This window comes from Gracilinanus agilis, chromosome 2, assembly GCF_016433145.1.
Source record: "Gracilinanus agilis isolate LMUSP501 chromosome 2, AgileGrace, whole genome shotgun sequence".
Lineage (NCBI taxonomy): Eukaryota > Metazoa > Chordata > Mammalia > Didelphimorphia > Didelphidae > Gracilinanus > Gracilinanus agilis.
Window position 1 is genome coordinate 91,178,938 of NC_058131.1, and position 23,410 is coordinate 91,202,347.

The 23,410-nt window shown below is 35.9% G+C and overlaps 1 protein-coding gene across 2 annotated transcripts in view; it reads left to right on the plus strand.

Annotated features, from left to right (window-relative positions):
• Nucleotides 1-23,410, plus strand: part of DYNC2LI1 (dynein cytoplasmic 2 light intermediate chain 1) — a 43,080-nt gene that overhangs the window by 361 nt on the left and 19,309 nt on the right. For both annotated transcript variants that reach the window (XM_044660643.1, XM_044660644.1), the window contains exons 2-5: nucleotides 1,985-2,102; nucleotides 12,405-12,439; nucleotides 14,411-14,480; nucleotides 15,822-15,910. In XM_044660643.1, coding sequence (XP_044516578.1) covers nucleotides 1,985-2,102; nucleotides 12,405-12,439; nucleotides 14,411-14,480; nucleotides 15,822-15,910 — 312 coding nt within the window. The remainder of the gene's footprint in view (nucleotides 1-1,984; nucleotides 2,103-12,404; nucleotides 12,440-14,410; nucleotides 14,481-15,821; nucleotides 15,911-23,410) is intronic.

Here is a 23,410-nt window from a genome sequence, read left to right on the forward strand (position 1 = left end):
GTGTCAGACCACACTGGGTCTGCCCAGGTGGTTCTCAGTGGAGATACTAACCAGTTTTAACAAAATCCACTTTTAGGGTGTCCCCAGTCTGATGCTTCCCCCGGCAGAAAATGTCCGCCTATTACATTAACTTCGTAAATCTAATTATACAAATCTCTCGTCTTTCTGGATTACAATCAAATCATATAATTTTAAAGCCAGAAGAGACTTTAAAAAAAAACAAAAATAACATCTAGTATACCGTTTCTCAATCTTTTTGGTCTCAGTACCCTTTTGCACTTTTAAAAAATTTAATAATTAATAAGACCTCAGCACTTCCTATCTTTGTGACAGTGGGCAAGTCACTTAACCCTGATTGCCTATCCCGTGCCTCTTTTCTGTCTTAGAATTCATTTTAAGGATACTTCCTAGCTGTGTGACCTTGGGAAAATCACTTTAACCCCCTTTGTCTAGCCCTTACACTCTTCTGCCTTGGAACTAGTATACAGTATTAATTCTAAGATGGAAGGTAAGGGTTTTTGTTTTGTTTGTTCTTTTTTGAAATGGATATTAAGACAAAATGTAAGGGTTTAAAAAAATTATTGATGAAAGACTTATGAAGGGGAATGCTATGAAGAGGTGGACCTCCAGAGAAAGAATTGTTGGAGTCGTCTTTCACTTCATTGTATTTATAGTTTTATTTGGGGGTTTTGATTATGAGTGTGCTCTTACAACAATGACCAATATGGAAGTGTTTTGTATGACAATAAAAATAAAATTTTAAAAATTATTGAGGTCCCCTCCAAAGAGCTCTTTTTGTTTTTAAAATGCTCTTTACTATATTTAAAATTAAACCATCTAAGTATCATCATGAAAAAAAACTTTGGCCTCCCAGACCCCTTTAAAAAAGGGTCTTTTAGGAGATCCACAGGTTCCTGGACCACACTCTGAAAATTGTCCATCCAGTCCAAGTTCCTCATTTTCCAGATGAAGAAATTTAGTCTCAAAAAAGCAAAGTGATTTGTCCAAGGTCACTCGCAAGCTAAATGGCATTCAAGCTATAGTACTGTAGATTAATGATTGATAAATGTCTGGAGAGACAGAGCATCTATTAAGTACTTATTTTCTATGCACTAATGTACTAAGCAGTGGTGATATAAATATGTGAACAAAATAGTACTTGTACTCAAGGAGCTAACATTCAAATGAGAGACCATAACAGGTAAAGAATAGCTTGGAAAGCAATGGAGAGGTACTTCTGTGGCACCATATTTGGAAGCTGATGATAGGAAGTTAAGGGCAACTTTCCACTGTGCTTCTCCATTCCTTTTATTCTTTTTTTAAAAATTCTTATCCTTTTGTCTTTGTGATCCTGAGCTAAATTCACATTCTTTAAACCTGTCTTTAATAACAGAATACAGAATTATATACTGTACTCTTAATAGCACAAAGGATATCCTTGCTTTCTTCTCAGACTTGGCATTTCATCTCCTCCCTACTTTACCTGGGCTCTTCATGCTTGGAATGTCCTCCTCAAGGTCTACCTCTTTGAATCTTTAGCCTTCTATGAGGATCAGTGTATATGCCATCTCCTTTGGAAAGCCCTTCTTTATGCCCCTCGTTATTTGTACTTTTCCTCTTCAAATTAAGACATATATACCTGCCTACTGACATTTTGTATCCCTTAGGTAGAATGTGAGTTCTTCTAGTCGCTGTTTGTTGTTGTTGTTTTTATTTCCAGGATCTAGCCCAGGGTTACACAGTAACACTTAAACTCCTTACACACACAGTAGGTCCTTAATAAATACGTGTTAGTTTAGATTGTATATACTATAAGGGTCTATGTAGTCCAGATTATAGAGTATTTGCTTTCTCAGTTATTGTGTCTGCTTTTTATGGATTTTCTGTCATACTGATTGCCTTAATTTATTCATCAGAATACTAAATGTGAAATAAATACTTTAAGATTTATTTTTCCTGACATTTGTTTTTCTTATACATACAGTGATACACTCTGGGAAATTGCAAAAGCTGAAGTGGAAAAGAGAGAAATTTCTGAAAATGGTGGAGATGCAGTAGAAGTTTGTGAAAAATCTGTATTCTTCATTGGCAGTAAAAATGGGGTAATATATATATATATAGCCTCTTACTGCACTTTCAATCATTATTTATATGAAAATCTATTTAAATTCTTTAGCTTTGTTCGAAGTTTGGGCATTAAAACTTCCTATGTAACTTGGGTGACTAAAATGATTTTGTTTAAAGATTACTTCCAAAATTGAAATCATTATCTAAATAATATTTTTGTTTTATCTCTAATGTCATTGTTCTGGGTACTCCCTTCACCACTGTGGATCGTTGTCCATCCAAACCTCCCAAGACATGCTAGAGAGGGGCAGTTAGGTGGGTCCAAATCTGGCCTTAGAAATTCATAGCTGTGTGATCCTGCATGTAATCCAGTTATCTTTCCCTTACTGTTCTTTTGCCTTGGAACTGATACTTAGTTTTGATTCCAAGACAGGAAGTTAAAAGAAAGAGACCTTCAGTTCTTTTCACATTAAATGGTACAGGTACACCCTTTGGGCTTCTCTGTTGTCATTCATGGTAGCTACATGACTGACCTATGTCTTTCTCTGATTATACATTTCAGGGATGGTATCTTTTATACCATTTTTTGCCCAAAGTCTTTGATAATATATAATTCAACCTACTTATGTCTACCAAACCTTACCCTTTTTTCTTCTTTTTTTCTTACAGTAGTATTTTTTTTACATTTAATTTTTTATCTTATTTTTTCTCAATTACATGTAAACCCAAAATTTTTACATTCATTTAAAAGTTTTTTAAGTTCCAAATTCTCTCCTTCCCTCCTTTGGAAGGCAAGGAATTTGATATAGGTTATATGTATACAGTCATGCAAAACATTTCCATATTAGCCATATTACAAAAGAAAAGCAGACTAAACAAACAAGAATAATAAATAAAGTAAAAAAGTATAGGATAGCATTTTTCATCATGCTCTTCAGAATTGTCTTGGATCATTGTATTGAGAATAGCTTAGTCTTTCACAATTGATCATCATATAATATTGCTATTACTGTGTACAGTGTTCTCCTGTTTTGACTCTTTTCACTTTGTATTGGTTCATATAAATCTTCCCAGGTTTTCCTGAAATCATTCTGGCCAACATTTTTTCTAGTACAATAGTATTCCATTATGACCATTTACTACAACTTGTTTAGCCGTACCTCAATTGACAAATTGACCTTTTTTTCATTCCTAGTTTTGATTAGACCCTTTGAGCTGATTCATCAGTCCCTATACAGTCGCCCCTCACTTTATTGCATTTCATTTATCACAGCTTCACTATATCCACTGTATCTCAGGTTTTTAAAAAATATATATCTAATTCTGAATCATGTTGTTACACTTATTGGAGCCTGCTATTGGCTGATGGAATGAAAGCAATCAACCACAGCACTGTGTTTTGTATCTTGGGCACTGATTGGCTCAGTGACAGTAGGTTAATAAGAGTGTGGAAAATATTTATAGGAGAGTGGGAAAGGTTTATAAAGCCTTAATATATATATACATATATATATGTATATATATATATATATATATATATATATATAATAAAATAAATATAATGCAACTTCTTCACAGATTTTCAACTATCATGGGGGTCTCTGGAACATAGCTCCTGAGATAGGTGAGGGAATCACTGTATCTTAAATAGTAAGTAAAAGAGCATTTGTTAATCACTATGTATCAGACCCTTTACCAGTGCTACAGATTGTTAGCAAGCTAAACTCAGACTTAACTAGGAGGAAGGCAGTGGAAATTGTGCAGTACATTCAATGATCTTAAGAAGTTTCCTGATAAACATTCCAGGATTTGCCCCAGGGCCCAAATGGGTTGGAGCAGGATTGGAACTCAGCCTTTTCTTCTTCTGGAGCTGGTATCTAGAAGTTCACTGCATAGATCAAGGGAGTCCCTTAGAGAGTCTGGTGAAGCCTGTGGTCCTTTTCTTAGAATAATGTTGCAAATGCTTAAAACAGAAATACATAGGATTTCAATGGAAACCAATTATATTGTAATATAATTATTAAAGAACAGCTTGGTGGTGCAGTGTATAGTGTACTTGGCTTGAAGTCAGGATGATTCATCTTCCTCAATTCAAATCTGGTCTCAGACACTAGTAGTGTGACCCTGGGAAAGTCAATTAACCTTGTTTGCCTCAGTTTCTTCATCTTTAAAATGAGCCAGAGAAAGAAATGACTAACCACTCCAGCATCTTTGCCAAAAGAAAAAACCCCAACTGGAGTCAGAAAGAGATATAACTGGAATGACTCAACAAGTTACTATATCCATATAATAATGTATATATATGTATGTGTATATATATTAGGGTTTCCTCTTTCCCATCCCTCTCCCCTTCTCTACAGTCATGCTGGGAATCAGAGAATTCCACAATCTCCCAAAACACAAAATTCCTGGTGACCCAAAGAGCAGCGGAGAATCTTAGTATATAGGATAAGATGTTCCAGTTGGAAAACTGATTTTAGTACTTTAAATTGATGCCTCTAGGCTTGAACGTCTCTTAAATACTGTCTAAAGAATTTTCAAATTCCTATCTCCAGCCTCAGCTCCTTTTCCAAGCACTAGACCCCTGTGTCTGGCATAATTGCATCCTTTGTTCCACTAATGCCTCAAACTAAACTTGTCATCCTTCCCTCAAAACCTGTGTTTCTTCCTCCTCTTCTTACAGTGCTATATGCCATCCTTCTAGGCCTAAAACCTTAGAACCTTTTTCATCCCTTCTGCCTCATCTTCCAAATCTAAACAGTCCCATATCTACAATTTCTCCCTCTGAAACTTTTTTTTCCACACTCTGTCCCTGACTACTTCCCTTCTCAAACTACTCTATAGCCAAACTGTACTATATATATATATATATATATTGCATTGCTGTGCCCTGTATATGTCCTTCTTTTTACCTCACCCTGAAGTGCCCCATCCTTCTCAGCCTCCTATTGAAATCCTAACCCCATTTTTTTCAGGCATAGTTGAAATATGCTGCCTTCTCCAAGAATCTTTTACCAAGTCCCTCCTCTCCAAGAAATTTCTCTCTTCTCAATGCTTCTATATCTTTTTAGTTGTACTTTTTTTGGTAACTGACCACATTCTGTCCCATGTCCTAGTTATTTGTTTGTGTGTGTTTCTCTACAAAATCATAAATTCTTTGAGGATGAAGACTTACATTGTATTATATCTTATATCTCCTAAAAGTACTTAGAATAGTATTTTGCACATAGTAAGAACTCAATAAATATTTAATGGAAGAATCAAATATAATTTAGCCATCTTCTAGGATGTAGGAATAGGTTGTTTATATAGAACACTTTTTCTAATGGTATTTTATGAATTGGGATTTTATTTGAACTATAAGGCTACAAATTCTTCATTCAAAGTCAGTGTGTTTATCTAAGACTGATAAATACCTTCTGGAAAATGAGAGCACTGTGCATAATAACATTGTATGGTAACATTGAACACAGCACAATCTTTCATGAGCCGTGAATAATTTGGACAGCATTTCAAAGGTTTGGAAATTTCGATTTTATCCTTTACTCAAGGATCAAGTGTTAAGAATTTTAAAATTAATATCAACTTTTACAAATAATTTAGTAGAAGTTTTGGATATGTTCAACTGACAGGATCCAAGGCAATGATTAAATTATTTTCCCTGGGGATTTCATTTTTTTTTTAAAACCTTACCTTCCATCTTGGAATCAATACTGTATATTGGTTCCAAGACAAAAGAGTGGTAAGGGCTAGGCAGTGGGAGTTAAGTGACTTGCCCAGGGTCATACAGCTAGGAAATATCTGAGGCCAGTTTTGAACCCAGGACTTCCCATCTCTGGGGGCCTGACTCTCAATCCACTGAGCCACCTAGTTGCCCCCTTCCTGAGGATTTCTGATGAAGCTGTTATATAATATCCCTCTCTTATACTAAGGAATAAGGATTGTAATTGACTATTAGGCCACATAAGAATTCATTAACTAATTCTTCTTTTCCTCTCTAGGTACACATTTGAGCAAAGAATGCTATATCATGTTTTTAAACTACAATTTAAAATCTTTAATGGTGGGAAGGCCAGATATACTTGCTTTCATATAATTTGATGGCAATAAGTGGACATTGAACCTCTACTTTAAGACCTTCAATGATGATGAGAACAGTCCTAAGGCAGCTCATCCCCCTTTTGGACATTGCAAGTTGTTTGAAAATTTTTCCTTACGTTAAAACAAAACCTATGTCTCTGTAACTTCTGTCTACTCACAGTTGTTAGGTCTGCCTTCTGGTATGCCAACCTGAACAAATCTAGTCCCTCCATTCTGGGATATTTCTTTAGATATTTAGATATGATTTGGCCCATGCTTCTACAATATTGAGATCTTATTGGATCTCAATGTGTGTGTGAGAGAGAGAGAGAAAGAGAAGGGGCAGAGGGGGAGGGAGAGAGAGACAGAGAATCAGAGACAGACAGACGGAGAGGTTTTATTAAAAGCTTTTATATTGGGGGCAGCTGGGTAGCTCAGTGTATTGAGAGCCAGGCCTAGAGACAGGAGGTCCTAGGTTCAAATTCGGCCTCAGACACTTCCCAGATGTGAGACCCTGGGCAAGTCACTTGACCCCCATTGCCTACCCTTGCCAATCTTCCACCTATAAGTCAATACACAGAAGTTAAGGGTTTAAAACTTAAAAAAAAAAAAGCTTTTATATTAAGCTTGTCTTAATATAATTAAGACAATTTAAAAAAGAATTAAAAGCATGTCTGCCTTCAGGAGGCTTACATTTTAACAGGAGTAGACAACACAAAAAGGTGAGCTGGTGGAGACTGTATTGTGATGGCATGATTAGAGATGTCTGAGGTGTGCTTTGAAGGCCTAAAACCCAAAAAATTAAGTCTAAAGTTGGCCTGTCAAAGCCTAGGGAGCTCTTAGGGAAGGAGTCAAATTTCCCAGTGGGAAAGAGGTAAAGTTTAGCCCAAGAGGAGTTACAGGGTTGGAGTACAATTTATCACTCCTGCAATAATTCTTATAAAATTGTTACACATTATTATATTCACCCTTAATTATTTGTCCTTGCACCTCTCATATATATATATATATGTATAAATTGTTTTAAAATTCTGAACTCAAGCACCAAATAATATGAGCATTTCTGAATACATAGTAGAAGTAAGTTTCAGTCTTTCAAATCAGTATGCAAGTTTGCAGCATATCTCCATTTAAACAGCTCCTCTTTTTCTTTCACAACTATTTTTTTTACTTACATATTCAAAATTTCATCTTTGGGTTTCCCGTCCCTCCAGGTCTGACTTCCCCTAAAAATGATTAGCACACTGGATTTGACCTATCTTTTTTGCTGAATCTTTGAAACCTGCTCTCCTCAAATCTAAGGTGGATGTCAGACTATGTTCGGCTTTTCTTTGCTCTCTTTATGATAGTGGTCACTTGTCCTTAAAGTCTCTTATTATTACTACTTAAGCAACTAGCGTGGGCTGAATCAAGTTAAGAATAGCAGGTTTCCCCCTGCCATTTGAAGTATGAATTGATCATTAAAGCAACTGTTAATTTAGCAGTGGCAGACAGCTTAAATGTCCAGAGAATTGAAATCCCCTATTTTCATGCTTTCAAGGCTCATCATGGAGGAAATGATTTTGTAGTTGGGAAGATAGCCCTAGAGAAGAGGACTGAATCCTGAGAACAAAGATGTCTAGACATACCAAATTGAGTGTGGGTGAGAAAGAGGGAGAAGCTGATAGCAGAGGAGAAGAGGTAAACAGGAAGACTGAGCCTTGGACTTATCCCACTATAACAGTGGAATGATATATCAGGGAGAGGGACAGATATGAGGTCAAGAAAAGTATAGCAGCATATCTTGACCTTGGCCTTTAGGACCTTCATTTCTTGGAGTCTCAGGTTATTCATCTCTAAAATGGGAACTATAATATCTGTAATGCCTCCCTGAGAGGATTTTTGTAAGACTTAAATGCTATAATGCATATAAAGTCCTTTGCATGTAAAGTGTTATATAATGTATTATTATTAAAAATTGTATTATTGCTTGTAGTATAGTTATAGAGAACTTGTTGAATGGCCACAGGCTAAGAGGAATCAGCAGTAGGTTGATGTTAGCTTAGAAAAGGTCTCTCTAATGGTGCCCCAGGGAGCTCTGGTTGGTCTCGTGCTGTTTAATATTTTTATTTTTGACTTGGATAAAGGCATAGATGACATGCTTGTCAAATTTGCAGCTGACACAAAACTGGAAGTAATAGCTAACACAATGGATGACTGAGCCGGGATTTGGAGAGATCTTGACAGGCTTAATACTGGACCAAGTCAAACTGAAATTGAATGGGTATAAAAGTAAAATCTTCCACTTGGATTTTTAAAAAACACCCTCACAGGCCTGAAGCTGATCTTAGGTTCAAATTTGGCATCACACTTCCTAGCTGTATGACCCTGGGCAAGTCCTTTAACAACAATTGCCTAGTCCTTACTGCTCTGCTGCCTTGGAACCAGTATTTACTATTAATTTGAAGCCAGAAGGTAAGGATTTATTTATTTATTTATGCATTCATTCATTTGTTTGTTTGTTTTTTAAAACCCTTACCTTCCATCTTGGAGTCAATACTGTGTATTGGCTCCAAGGCAGAAGAGAGTGGTAAGAGTAAGCAATGGGGGTCAAGTGACTTGCCCAGGGTCATACAACTGGGAAGTGTCTGAGGTCAGATTTGAATCTAGGACCTCCTGTCTCTAGGCCTGACTCTCAATCCACTGAGCTACCCAGCTGCCCCCTTGAGACAGCAATTTGGTATGGCAGCCAAGGAAGTTAATTTGAGAGTCACTGCTTCCAGGAAGAAGGAGATGATGATTCTTCACTGCTAGCTGCCCTGGGCACACCATATTTAGAATGTTGTGTGTAGAGATAAGTTCTGCATTTTAGGAAGGATTTTGAAAAGTGGGAAAATATGTAAAGGAGGGCAGCCAGAAAGATGAAGGGCCTAAATACCATGCCATATGAACATCAATTGAAGAAGGAATTTTTACCTGAAATCAGCTTTTCTAAATTATAGGATACATGTTACATTAAGTTTATCTTTCTTCTCTTCTCTATCACAAACTCTTTTTTTTAACTCTTACCTTCTGTAGCCTCAGTTCTAAGATAGAAGAGTGACAAGGGCAAAGCAATAGAAATTAAGTGACTTGTCCAGTTCATAGTGTTTGGACCTGAATTTGAACCCAGCTCTTCCTGGGTCAAGGTCTGGCTCTCTAGCCACTGAATCATCCAGCTGTTCCTCTATCACAAACTTTTTTTTTAAGCCCTTACTTTCTGTTCTGGTAACTCCATGGTGATTCTGTTTCCCAAACTCCTCACTCCTTGTTTTTGTCTAGATGACCTATAATTCTACTTCCTACATCCCTGTTTCTAGCTGCAACCCTTTCATACTTCCCTACTTTAATGCCTAGATTTTCTCATGTGAGTATGTCTTCTAAATATACAGGGTATTCCACACCTCCCTTTTAACCATAATGCTTCTTTCAAAATGATCAATACTTTTAGAGCCATATTCCACTCATGGATCTCATATCATCAAGTCAATAATAACAAAGTGAAATGGCACAGAGCTAGGCATGGCTTCCTTAGGCACTACACTGGAAACTTTCTTCTGATTTTACAACTGACTCCTTTCCAGCATTTGGTTTTCTGTCAACTTCTGACCATTTCAACTACCGTTCGTCCTACTTTGTTAGCCATTCTCCAGGCCCCTAGCTCATTTGATGCACATAGACAGTTTTTTTTCCTCAACCTTTCTCTTTCATTAGAAAGGCCATTTGATCAAATTTGCGAGACACCAAATAAATAGATTCCTCAAACTCAGCTCTCCTGACTCCTGGGGAAGATCGTTTTCTATCCTGCTACTGGTGGTAGTGGGGAAGCCACTGAAACTTTTAACTAAGACAATTTCATAGCACAACTATACTTGAGAAATTTTTTTTTCATCTATCATCAGGATATGGGATCAATGAGAAGGTACAGAAACTAAAAGTAGGGAAGATTAGTGAAGCCATCTCAATAGTCCAAATAAGCTATCAAGACTTAACTATGCTCTGATTACATAGTTTTGAGGGTTGTATATTAATATATACTGTATTACTGTATATTATGCATATTAACAATAATATGGTAGTATCAGGGATAAAAAATTGTAAGACTTTTTTGAGGTAAAATTGTTAGGACCCAGTAAATCAATGAGTCAATATGGTGGAAGAGGGAAACAGGAATTGAATGATTATGAAATGTCTGGGTCCCTGGGAAGAAGTTAATAGCTCAAGTGATGTATGAAAATCATTTAATCTCTCTGGACCTCAGTTTCTTCATCTGTCAAATGTGGGAGTTGAGCATTTCAGATCTAAAATTCTCTTTGTGCATTTAGACCTTGAAAGTTAGCATCTGATTTTATCTGTGTGCATAATTTGGCAAGATTTTTAGCTTTTCAGCTTAAAGTTTTCTTCCTTGCCTTGTGGTAGAATGGAAGTGGCTCTGTGGAGCACCTATCTGACAAGAATTTTAGTGCAACCCTGAAACAGATTGAATTCTCTTGTCTGACAACCAGCCTACCCCACGTGTTTGAGGAAACTCATCACCTAAGAAGTTGATCCCCAGGGTGTGGTTTTTTTAAAAAATCAAAACAACTCATGAAGATTATTTACTAAAGTTCTAAAGTTATGTTACAAAAAGGTACCAACCTTCACTGGTAATGGGAGTTTCTTTATTGGGGAGAACTGCCATCTATGCCATTAAAATCATAGCTCTTGTCTCTTTGTGTATCATTATAAGTAGAGGAGTATCATATATTGTAGGATGATTAAAAATTATGAGAGATTGGATTTCAGGTAAGACAATCAACTTATTGATTAGGCTATTAGTAACCAGTAAATTAATTGGTCAGTGCCCTCTCTCAGTAATCAAATACCCAAGAGAAAGCTTTGTGGGTCCTCAAATACAATTTTGGAAACTCATTATTCAGCCCTCCCTTGGACATCTCAAGACATTTTTAATTGGTGAGTGCCCAATCAGGAGGTGATCTGTCATCCTCTCAGTCCATCCCCAATTCCTTGATTGATGATGGCAAATCACATGTCTGGTCCTATGATTCTTACATCTGGAAGGAGAAATCAAATTCTGCCTTGTTAGGAGTGACTTTGTTCAATAGTTTTTAATGGAAGATTTAAGGATTCAGCCCTGCTAATCAGGGACATGCCTGGTCTAAGCTGGTTTTTATTTACCAGGCAAGATAGTGCCCATAATCTCACTTTTCTATCACCCCTACAGTGGGAGATGTGAGCATTCATTGAATTTACTAGGAAGAAAGGAATGAGTGAAAAGATTTGAGAAACAAACCTGAGCCTCAATTCAAAACTCAGAAAGAGAAAATAATTCAACATATTAGAAGTTAATCTTCTCACCAGAATATCAAAATATGATTTGACATTTCTCATTGTCATCATGTTTGAAATGAAATTCCAGCTACACTTTAAAAAAAAAGCAAAGTTGAATTCATTTTGAAAATTCAGAATTCATTTTGAATTGAAAAGTTAGATGAATGCATGCTTTAGAATTGAAAGTATCTTATCCAATTATAGGTGGGAAAGCTGAGCCCCAGAAGTTGAATGATTTGCTTGTCTGTGATCACACCCCTGCTTATTGGCAGAACCTAGGCTGGAGCTGACACCGTCTGATTCTTAGCCCAGGGCTCATTCACTGCCATTTTGTATATTGTGCTAGAAGTGAAAAGAACAGAAAAAGATTTGGCCATACTCCTGTGTCTGAAACTTGTCAGTTTTGTACTTATTTGCAGTTTTTGCCTTGCTATTATTTTATACTTTCTCTTTACTCCCATTTCAATAACTGAGATGAGAATTTTTTAGAAACTAGCAATCATTCACTTTACTAGCAATGAGCATTGTTGAATAGACAGGAAATATAAGATGGCTGTCAGATTGACCACTAATGTAATGTGAAATTTGCTCTTATTTGTCATCTTCAGAACTTTATAGTTACAGTAATAGCAAGGTAATTATACTCTGATGGAAAGTTGACAGTTAATTTTTCCCACTTAATAGACTTAAGAACAATTATAAAAGTTTCTGGGAACTTTATCCTTTTTCTTATTAAAAATATTTTAGGCCAAAGATACAAATTGATAAATATTTTTATGTGGATTTAATATTCAACATATTTAATTATTATAAATAATTAATAAATGTGTATTTTCTATTTGATATATTTAATTATATATAATGTTATAAATTTTTCTTTTGAATTATATTCTTTTTTTAATTTTTAGGGAAAGACTACTATTATCCTACGATGTCTTGACAGGTATGTCTTAACCTTTTGTAAAGTATTACTTTAAGATTCCTATTTGTAATGATTGGTTTGAGACCAAAGAGACATGCATAGGACTGATATACAAATACAAGTGCCCTTATGGTTTTATCTTTTACAACAACCCTCAAAAGCATCTGAAAAGATAGGTAGGTAGCACAATGGATAGAGCACCAGGCCTGGAGGTGGGAAGTCCTGGGTTCAAATTTGACCTCAAACACTTCTTAGCTGTGTGATCCTGGGCAAGTCATTTAACTCCATTTGTCTAGCTCTTGCCCTTCTGTGTTAGAGTTGTTATTGAGACAGAAAGTAAAGGTTAATATATATAAACACACACACACACACACACACACACACACACACACACACACATATATTATATATATATACCAACAGCCCAGGGATGTAGCAGGCATAGACCTACTTTCTTGCCCTGTTTTTTGTCTCTAGGGAAGAAGTTTTCCAGCTCCATTACTAAGGCTCTTTTATTTAAAAGGACAGTCACATTCACTCTACCTACATCAATATGCCTTTGAAGTTTCCCCTTTTTATGATCATTTGTTGAAAGTATTTTATTCTATGTTTTTCATGATTATCAGAATGTTTGTCATACATAATTTATTGGTTGGTATATTTTTAAGGAAATCATTACTCCTCAAATTACAGTTGTACCATTCACTATCAGATGTTTTTAGTGATGGAGTGGGGTTCTGAATCTGTGATTTCCTATTATGAAGGAGACTTTCCATTGTGCTAGGCTCCCTTCCCCAATCTAGCATGGCGACTTGTCTGCCATTTATTTAATCATAGGGAATTATCCGAAGGCAATGACAAATTAAGTAGTTTATTGCCCATCCACAACAGCTCATATATGTCAGAAGCAGCACTTGAACTCAGGTTTTCCCAAGTGCAAGATGGGCTCAACATCAATGTTACTTCTCTTAATATTTTCCTGGTATCTACCAGCCATCTCTATAATAACAGTTGATTTAAAATTATGATTACTTTTATCAATTTACTATAATAGTGACCAATATTTAACCAGAATTAGTAGATATTTATTTATCTTTTCAATTTCAGCAACGTTTTTTTTTTCCAAAAAAATGCCACTGTGGGTAGCATTTGGTCTTGAGCATCCAGGATTGAACAATACCATTCATTTTAAAAATATTTTTGAAATTTGCATTTGGTAAAGCATTGCCTTTGTATGATCCTTTCACCCAAGGATTATTTGCTTGGCAAGAATCATGTGAAGTAGCATTTGCCTCATCTTTCAAATAATTTTTAAGCATGGCTCCCTTCTATGCAAATATAACATATATTTTTTATTTTAGATCATCTGTATAATTACTTTCCCAGCATGTAAATTGACATTGTCTTAGAAACTATGAAGTTCTGCAAAAATACTTTTAACATTTGAAAATCTCATTTATAAATATGTTTTAATTTTATTTTGATTAATTTTAGACAGGCTATATGGGATAGCAGAAAAAAGGACCAGCCTTGGAGATTAGAAGATCTGTGTTCAAGTCTAATAGCTAAAACATACTAGTTGTATATTTTGGAGCAAGTCCCTTAATCTTATATGGAATTGAGGCAGCTGGGTAGCACAGTGGATAGAGTGCCAGACCTGGAGTCAATAGGACCCAGGTTCAAATCTAGCCTCAGACATTGCCTAACTGTGTTACCCTGGGCAAGTCCCTTAACCTTATACAGAATTGCCTGAGGCACTGACACAACAAGTTAATATATAATTTACTGATCTGCATTACTGGAAGAAGTTTCTATGTTAAGAATTCCCCACACCAATAAAATCACAACTTAGATATAATCCTTGCTAGCAACAGCTTTGCTTTCCTTACTGTTGATTAAAACTTCCAGAAAAACATGGTAAAAACTAAAATGATTCCATTAGAATCTGGTTCAGATTAAGGAGGTGTAACCCAACCTGTCTTTGTTAAACAGAGATGAGCCACCAAAACCAACCTTAGCTTTGGAGTATACTTATGGAAGAAGAGCAAAAGGGCATAACACAGTAAGTGTCCTTAAAAATGACATGGTTTGTCAATTGGCATAGCAGTGATTACGGTAACTTTGTTTTCACAGTGTCATTCTTATTGTCAGCCTGTCAACAGGAATTTGTGTGAAGAGTGCTAATTGTACATTCTAGGGCTCTCTTGGTAAATATATTATGTTGGCTTCTGTTACACCCCGGCTGGGAGGCAGCCATAGGAGGCTGGGAAAATATTTTAGTTTCTGCTTTATTGTGTCCTGACTGCAAGGATCAAATTCATTTGGTAATTTGATAGTATATTTCTCTGGCATATAAAGAATTTCTTTGGTCTAGTATGACTCCTTCCCACAAATGAGAAAATTATTGTGAATTATCATCTGTCTCCCAGAGGAACTGCTAAAGATGTTGATGTGAGCTATGTTATATTTATAAAAATATGTACTGCTTTCATCAAAACCTAAAAATTTGCATTTTGAGTATCAGATGCCCAAGTCAGTAATAAAGTGCTTGCTTTATGTAGATCTTTTATTTTGCTTTTTGCTTCCCTTTAACTGTAAATGTTAAGTGACAGAGAGCCAGAAATAACTTACTCCAGGTCAAATAACCTGGAGTAAAATCTGAGTTTCCAGGATTATTATCATTAAATATACATAGAGACCCTGAGGGAGAAGGTACAAGAGGACTTGGACAGGGAAAACCTTGGAAAGAGGGGTACTTCTTCAGAGACTGGCAGCATGGTAAATCCCTATCTGTATTCTTCCTCTCTCCCACCCCATTGGTTATTATTCCTGCCTAAATCTTTTTGTTACCCCATAAAAGTTTCTGAATATTTTGGTATAATTTGAGGCATTGGTATTTCTTAAATCAATACTGTTTCCCAGAAGGGCATCTAGGTGGCTCAGTGAATAGAGCACCAGGCCAGGCATCAGAAGGACTTGGGTCCAAATCTGGCCTATATACTTCCTAGCTATGTGACCTTGGGCAAGTCACTTAACCCCAATTGTCAATTGCAGTCTTCTGCTTTGAAACTGATACTTGTATCAATTCTAAAATAGAAGGTAAGGGTTATAAATAAAAAATGTTGTGTCCCAGGCATTAATTTGTGTATATATTATATTTCATATTTATCCTTACCCTGTAGATTCACTGTAAGATAGATGCTTTTGTATCTTTAAGATTAGAATAAAGAGGGAACTAGAGAGTTTAGAGTTGCCAGAGTTTGTTCCCAAAAGCATTTATTTAATTTGCTATTTCAGTATATAACTGTTACTAGTTAGTGTGCCATGATATGTTGGAAACATGTCTGTATTTTTGAAAAATGAAAGTTTAGTAATATGAAGGAAATTTTTCCCTTTTCTCCAGCCTAAAGACATTGCTCATTTTTGGGAATTGGGTGGAGGAACTTCTTTGTTGGACTTAATCAGCATACCAATAACAAATGAGAGTTTGAGGTAAGTGGGGCAGCTATATGACACAGGGGTTGGCCTGAAAGAGCTAACGGTCAGTAAATCTTTGGAACCCACAGAGAACATGTCAGTATACTTTTGTAAGCAAATTTCACTATAATATGTATTTTGTGTTTGCTCTAGGTTGGTACTCCCTTGTTCACAATGTGATTAAACTAGTACATTCAAAATGGCCAGCATTGCTCTGGCTTTGCCCCTCTGGGACAGCTGGCATTCTCTCTCTTTCACATGCTATATGTAACTAAGCCCATGAAACAGAAAAACATTGCACAAATTAATTTAAAAAGCATCTCTTTTTCCAGATCTTAACCCAAGGTGAACTAACAGCCCTTTGGGTTTTAATTTTAGCTAGATTTTGTGGATCTCTAATTTTTAAATGATCACAGCTGGTATAAAAACAATTTTATCCAAGAGAAGACCGTCATTGGTGGGGAGGGAGGAGGTTTCTTGTTTATTTGTTGACAGTAAGCAAATAGGATTTTAAAACAAAACTCTCAAAACCCACTTGAGATTGTGGTTGTATTCCCTGAAAATCATTCCCACATGTTGGTCAAATGAGATGTGACATCTCTCATTGTCTTTGAGAATTCATCCTAGCCAACAAAAACAAGTTTTCAAAAATTGCATTATCATCGTCTTGTCACAGTTTGTTGTAAACTGTTGCTACCATCATGAGCCATATATCTGCATGAATTTGGCCATGTAGACAGCCAGATTTCCCAAATCATCTAATTCTCATATTTAGACTTAATTAAGTCCTCTGTGTGGATAATTGGCAATTCCACTTTCTTATTTGTATGTAGCCAGAAGTATACTTGTTGTACCACACCCTAGTTCAGGCCTTCATCACCTCCACCCATGCCTGGACAACTGCAATTGTTTTATTATGACTGGTCAAACTGCCTCAAGTCTCTCCCACTCTGATCCATCCTCCAGGTAGCATTCAATATGATTTTTTTTTTTAGTGTAGTGTGACTATCCTACCCCTTCTACCTCCATTCAATAAATTCCACTGGCTCCCTGTACCTCTAGAATCAAATGTAAATTCTTCTACTTGGAATTTAAAGTTCTTCAAAATCTTGCTCCTTCATATCTTTCTATTAATCTTATACATTCTTTTCTTCCATACATTTTATGGCACCACCAATATGGCCTACTGGTTGTTCCTCACACATGATTTTAACTCCTGCCTATACACCTTTACACTAGCTGTCCCCTGGGGTCTATAATGCTTTCCCTTCTTGCCTCTCCCTCTTAGAATCTCTGGTCTTGGGGGCAGCTGGGTAGCTCAGTGGATTGAGAGCCAGACCTAGATAAGGGAGGTCCTAGGTTCAAATCTGGCCTCAGACACTTCCTAGCGATGTGACCCTGGGCAAGTCACTTAACCCCCATTGCCTAGCCCTTACCACTCTTCTGCCTTGGAGCCAATATTGGCTCCAAGACAGAAGGTAAGGGTCTAAAAAAAAAGAATCTCTGGTTTTCTTTAAGCCTCAGTTCAAGTCCTACCTCCTGAAGGAGTCCTTTCCATGTCCTCCTAAGTGATAATGCCTTACCCTCATCTCCTCTGAGGCAGCTGGTCTGAATCAGTATATGTGTATGTGTCAATATATAGACATAACTACACTATATACATATACATATGTGTATTGTTAGCCTCCCCCACCATTAAAGGCATTATATGAGACAAAATCTGGCATTGTATGCATAAACTTTTTGAGGGCCGGTACCATTTTTTTCTTTTTTCTATGTATCCTCAGTGTTTGGCACATACTAAATGCATGCTAAATGCTTATTGATTGATTATTTTCATATGTTAGTTTTTCAAAGAATTTTGTGGCCAGAATCAGCTTAGTAACATTGTTTTCTTGTGCTAAACAAGACCTAGTTTAAGACCCAGTCTTTACCAGTAAAGACCAACAGTCTTTACTGATACTACTTATCTTATAAATAAATGTTTGGCCATAGATCAACTCTAGCTACATTCCAGAGACATGAGATATTGCCATGGAATGTTTTCTTCTGTTTACTTCCTGTGTTTTATTTTCTTTTTCAGTGTGTAATTTTATTTATTTAATGTCTTTTTTTCTCGATTACAAGCATAAAATATTTTTACATCCTTTTAAAAAATTGAGTTCTGTATTACATTCTCACTTTTTCTCCCCCACTCCTTGAGATGGTAAACAATTTGATAAAAATTATACATGTACATGCAAGGCATTTCCATATTAGCCAAACTACAAAAGAAAATGAAGACAAAAAAAAGAAACAATATAATAAAGTGAAAAGGTATGATCACTAACAAAGACCTGCAAGAAGATAAAGAGATACCACATTTAAAATAATCACAGATAGAATATAATATGTGGGGGTGACAATCATCTAATCTTCTTATTCAATGCCATCTCAATTAAATTACCAAAACATTATTTTATTGAGCTAAAAAAATAATAAAATGCATTTGGAAGAACAAAAGATCAAGAATGTTAAATGAATTAATGAAAATAAATAAAAAGGAAGGATATCTAGTAGTACCAGATTTTAAACTACATTTATAAAGCAGTAATTATCAAAACTATCTAGTGCTGGCTAAGAAATAGAAAAGTATATCAGTGCAATAGAACTCTGTGAGTTTCTACAAACAGAAGAAAAGATTGTAGTAAACCTCATATTTGAAAAAAAAAGTATAGGTCCTACTTTTTGGAATAATAACTCACTATTCAATAAAAATTGCTGGGATAATTGGAAAATAGTTTGGCAAAAACTATGTCTAGAACAATATCTTACACCATTCATTAAGATAAGATCAAAATGGATACATGAATTAAACATAAAAGGAGATATCATAAACAAATTAGAAGAATAGGAAACATATTACCTATCAGATTAATGGATAGAAAAAAATTATGAATAAAAAAATGGGGAGCATTGTGAGATGTAAAATGGATAATTTTGGTTACATTAATTCAAAAGGTTTTATACAAATACAACTAGTGTAGCCAAGATTAGAAGGCAAGTAGAAAATTGGAGAGAAAATTTATAGATAGTTTCTCAGATAGAGGTTTCATATCCAAAATATAGAGAGAACTTTGCCAAATTTATAATAAAGCCATCAACCAGTTGATAAGTGGTCAAAAGATATGAGCAGACAGTTCTTGAATGAAGAAATCAAAGCCATATATAGGTATATATTTTAAATGCTTTAAAGCACCACTGCTTAGAGGAAATGCAAATCAAAATAATTCCAAGATATCTTACATCTATCAGATTGGCTAAAATGATAAAAGGACAAAAATGACACATATTGGAGGAGTTGTTAAAAATGGGGACACTAATATATTGTTGATGGAACTGTGAACCAATCCAACCACTTTGGAGACCAATTTGGAATTATACCCAAAGAGCTGTAAAACTATGTATACCTTTAGATGCAGCAATACCATTGCTGGATCTGTTTCCTAAGGAAATCAGGGGAAAGGGAAAGAACCCATGTGTTCTAAAATATTTCTAGCAGCTCTCTTTGTGGTGGCAAAGAACTGGAAATTGAGGGGATGTCCATCAATTGGGGAATGACTGAACAAATTGTGGTATATGGTTATGATGGAATACTACTACATAGGCCTTAAGAAAAGGTGAGTTGGTAATTTTTTAAAAACTTTCCTGCATGAAATAATTAACAGTTAAATGAATCAAACCAAAATGACATTCCATACAGCTGCAGAATTAATATTTTTAAAAAAACTTGTGAATGTCCACCTCCACAGAAAGAACTGATGAATAGAAACATGAAAGACATAATTTCATATATATACACATATATATATCTTTTGGTCAAGTAATGTCATTGTCTGATAACATAACATAACATAACATAACATAACATAACATAACATAACATAACATAACATAACATAACATATAACATAAAGTGCCCAGAGGGGAGAGAGGGACTGAGATGCCCAGGAATAAATTCTATTTAAAAAACAAAAAGATATGTTTCAATCTGCAATCAGACTCCATCAATTTTTTCTTTCTCTAGAGGCAGATAGCATTTTCAGCATGAGTTCTTTGGAGTTGTCTTGGATTGTTATATTGCTAAGAATAGCTGTCATTCATTGTTGATCATCATACAAATACTCTGTACAATATTCTTCTGGTTTTGCTCATTTTACTTTGTATCAGTTCATGTACATCTTCCAGGTTTTTCTGAGAGTATCTTACTCATCATTTCTCATAGCACAATACTATCCCATCCCAATTACATACCATAATTTGTTTAGCCACTTCCCAGGTGATGGTCATCCTCTCAATTTTCAATTCTTTGCCACCAGAAAACCACCAGCTATAAACATTTTTGTACATACAGGTCCTTTTCCTTTGATCTCTTTGGGGTGCAGACATATCAAAGGATATGCACAATTTTATAGAAATTTGAATTTAGTTCCAAAATGCTCTCCAGAATGGTTGCATCAGATCACAACTCTACTAACAGTGCATTAGTGTCCCTATTTTTCCATATCCTGTCCATTATTATTTTCTTGTTTAAAAAGAACTTCACTTGACTTTGGTCTGTTAACATAAAAATTAAGACTTTGGTCATTTTATGACCTTGAACCACCGTGTCATTTGGCACAAAAAGTTAAGAAATTTTCCCCAGAAATGGAGTTGGACATAGTTCAATGGCCAGGGAATATACCTGATTTAAACCCCATTAAAACCTAGAGACTTGGGAAAATGGGCTGTTTAGCAAAATTATGCTTAATATTCATTGTCACAAAAATGTTTTCACAACTAAGAATTAAAGAATGTGTCAAAATATTGTGAACTTAAAACCAATTCTGTAGCAAAAGAACATATTGCATATTGAAAATTTTTTGAAGTTTTTTTTAACAAGTTAAAAAAAAAGAAAATTGGCCATTTTATTATGTTGAAAATATCTTCCATTCAAGAAACCTTTTCACTAGGTCTGTTTTTCTTTTATTTACAGTAAAATTATTCACATATATGCAGCTAATCCTGCATTAAAGATCACCTATTGCGGTGGCATGGATTCTCCATATAGAGGTGACCTTGAGTTCTCACAGACTCAGGCAGAAGCTCATGCCAAACTTGTCTGAATACCAAATGGTCTATCTCAAGCTCCTTGTTGGGTTGGCTGCACCTTGATGGATTTTTTTTTCTTTTGCTCTAACATCTCTCAAAGAAATGAAAAAGTTCTTCTTTCCATTTTTTTGTTTTTATATCACCTGCATTTCTTACCCTCCTCTTCCATGAGACCCTGAGATACGCAAGTATACACCTCTTCCCCATTTATTAAAAAGGAGGGGAGAAAGTACAGCAGAGCAAACATGCATCACAAAACCTGGAAATGTACCTGATTTAAACCCCAGTGTGCCACATTCCACACCCATCATCTCCATCCCTACATATAAACATGGGGCAGGGATTTTCTTTGGGGCCCACGCTTGATTAGTATAGTTTCACAGCATTTAATTTTGCTTGTCTTCTTGTTCCTTCTGTTTACAATGAAGTAGTCATTATGGATATTCTTTTTGTGGTCCTGCTTGCTTCTTAAGTTAGTTCCTATAATTCTTCATGTGCTTCTCTGTAGTCATAATACTCATACTTTTTATGGTATTATTGAATTGTTACATCAAATTTACATACCACAACTTGTCTAGTCCTTCCTCAATCGAGTCACACTTTATCTCCAGTTCTTTGCTACTACAAAAAGTGCATTATAGATATATTTGTATACATGGGTGCTTTCTGCAAAATTTAAATGAACACTTCCTTTTTTTTTCATCATTGATCTCTTTGGGTTATAAACTTAATGGTGGACCCAGCAACTTTTAATGACCACTTACTGAATAATCAAAAGATTTGGCCTGTGTCAATGGTGGGTATTATACTCAGATCAGTGAAATTACCAGTCCTTGATTTATTATATAGTATGAAACTGATGCCTAATAATTCACAGTCAGAAGGTATTTTTAAGAGCTTATAGAAAATGAAATATTTTGCCATATTTCAATTTAGTCCAGCGTTTATTGAGTGCTTACTAGGTATAAACACCTTAACCTGGCAATTTGAAGCACTTTATGTTCTGGCCCTGTGGTGGATGGACCTATCATTTATTGGAGGAGGGGAAGATGGGATGGTTTCTTGTATTTTAAAATTTGTAATTATGGTAAAAATATGCAGTTTTCAAATTTTACCCCCTGCTTGCTTCTCACTCCTGCTAGACAAGAAAACACCAGGCTGTCAGATTCAGAAGGCGTCCCTCGATTGTGCTTCTCTTTGAAGTCTTCCGAATTCATTTGTAGAGCTTGACCTATTTCATCTAATGGCATATTGATGGACCCTGGAAGTTTTCCATAATCAGAACTTCCCATGCCTCCCTAACACCAATTAGCAGACTGGATTTGGAATGCAGCAAATTTTTTAATTCTTTGTAGCTAACACTCTGAGAAGCAGCAGTACAGAAATGATGGCAGTCTTCCTCTAATAATATCAAACCCTACATGGCTGCTGACCTGAATACTGCCCCTGTTCCCAAGCCCCAGAGAATGGATGTCCTGCTGTGAGCCCTCAGAGGCCCCCAGAATCCCCAAAGCCCTGGCACACACCACAACAGCAGCAGTCATATAGGGCCACTGTTACCACCTGGACTCCTATAGACTAGATCCATAGTTGTTTGTCTGGTGATGAAAATGGCAGTGTTGCTAGGCTAACCTAGAAGACCATACCATTGATTAATGAATTGAGGATGCAGATTCTGGGAGTCTGGACCCACAGAGCCAGTATCTAAGATACTCCCCAATCATGGATGCCCTCTTCCTCCTCGAATTTTGCTGTAGTAGTTTGCTCTCTTCCTTGCCTCCTTCATTTCCTACCTTACTCTTAGATGTGTATATCCCTAGTGCAGTGCCTATACATAATAATTGGTTGATAACTATTTGTGGATTAAAATTAATGAAAGTCTGGTGAAAGGAGAATAGGTAGGAGAGATGAATAAGCTAAGAAATACTGTATAGTGTTTCTTGTTGTTTAAGTCCTAAAACTAGGATATTTGGAACATAAAACCTCCCCTTTTTAACTTCCTATTTCCAATTCCTACCTTGTAAGTTTTCATTGTAGTGCTTAGTAAATCACCTTCTTAAGATACCTAAGAGGTGGCTAGGTAGCACAGTGGATAGAGTGCTGGGCCAGGAATTTGGATGCCCTGGGTTCAAATTTGTCCTCATATACTTCCTAGCTGTATGGCCCTGGGAAAGTCCCTTAACCCCAGTTACCTAGCCCTTTTAGCTCTTCCATCTTAGAATTGATACTAGGTCAGAAAGGAAGGGTTTTTTAAAAAAACACCTAAGGAACATAATTCTTTCAGCAAATTTCTGTAGAGAAAGAAGCTATGTCCCTTCTCATGCCCATCTGGAAATGAAAAAATAGGGAAGGGCATGGCACCTAAGACCCAATAGATACTTCAAG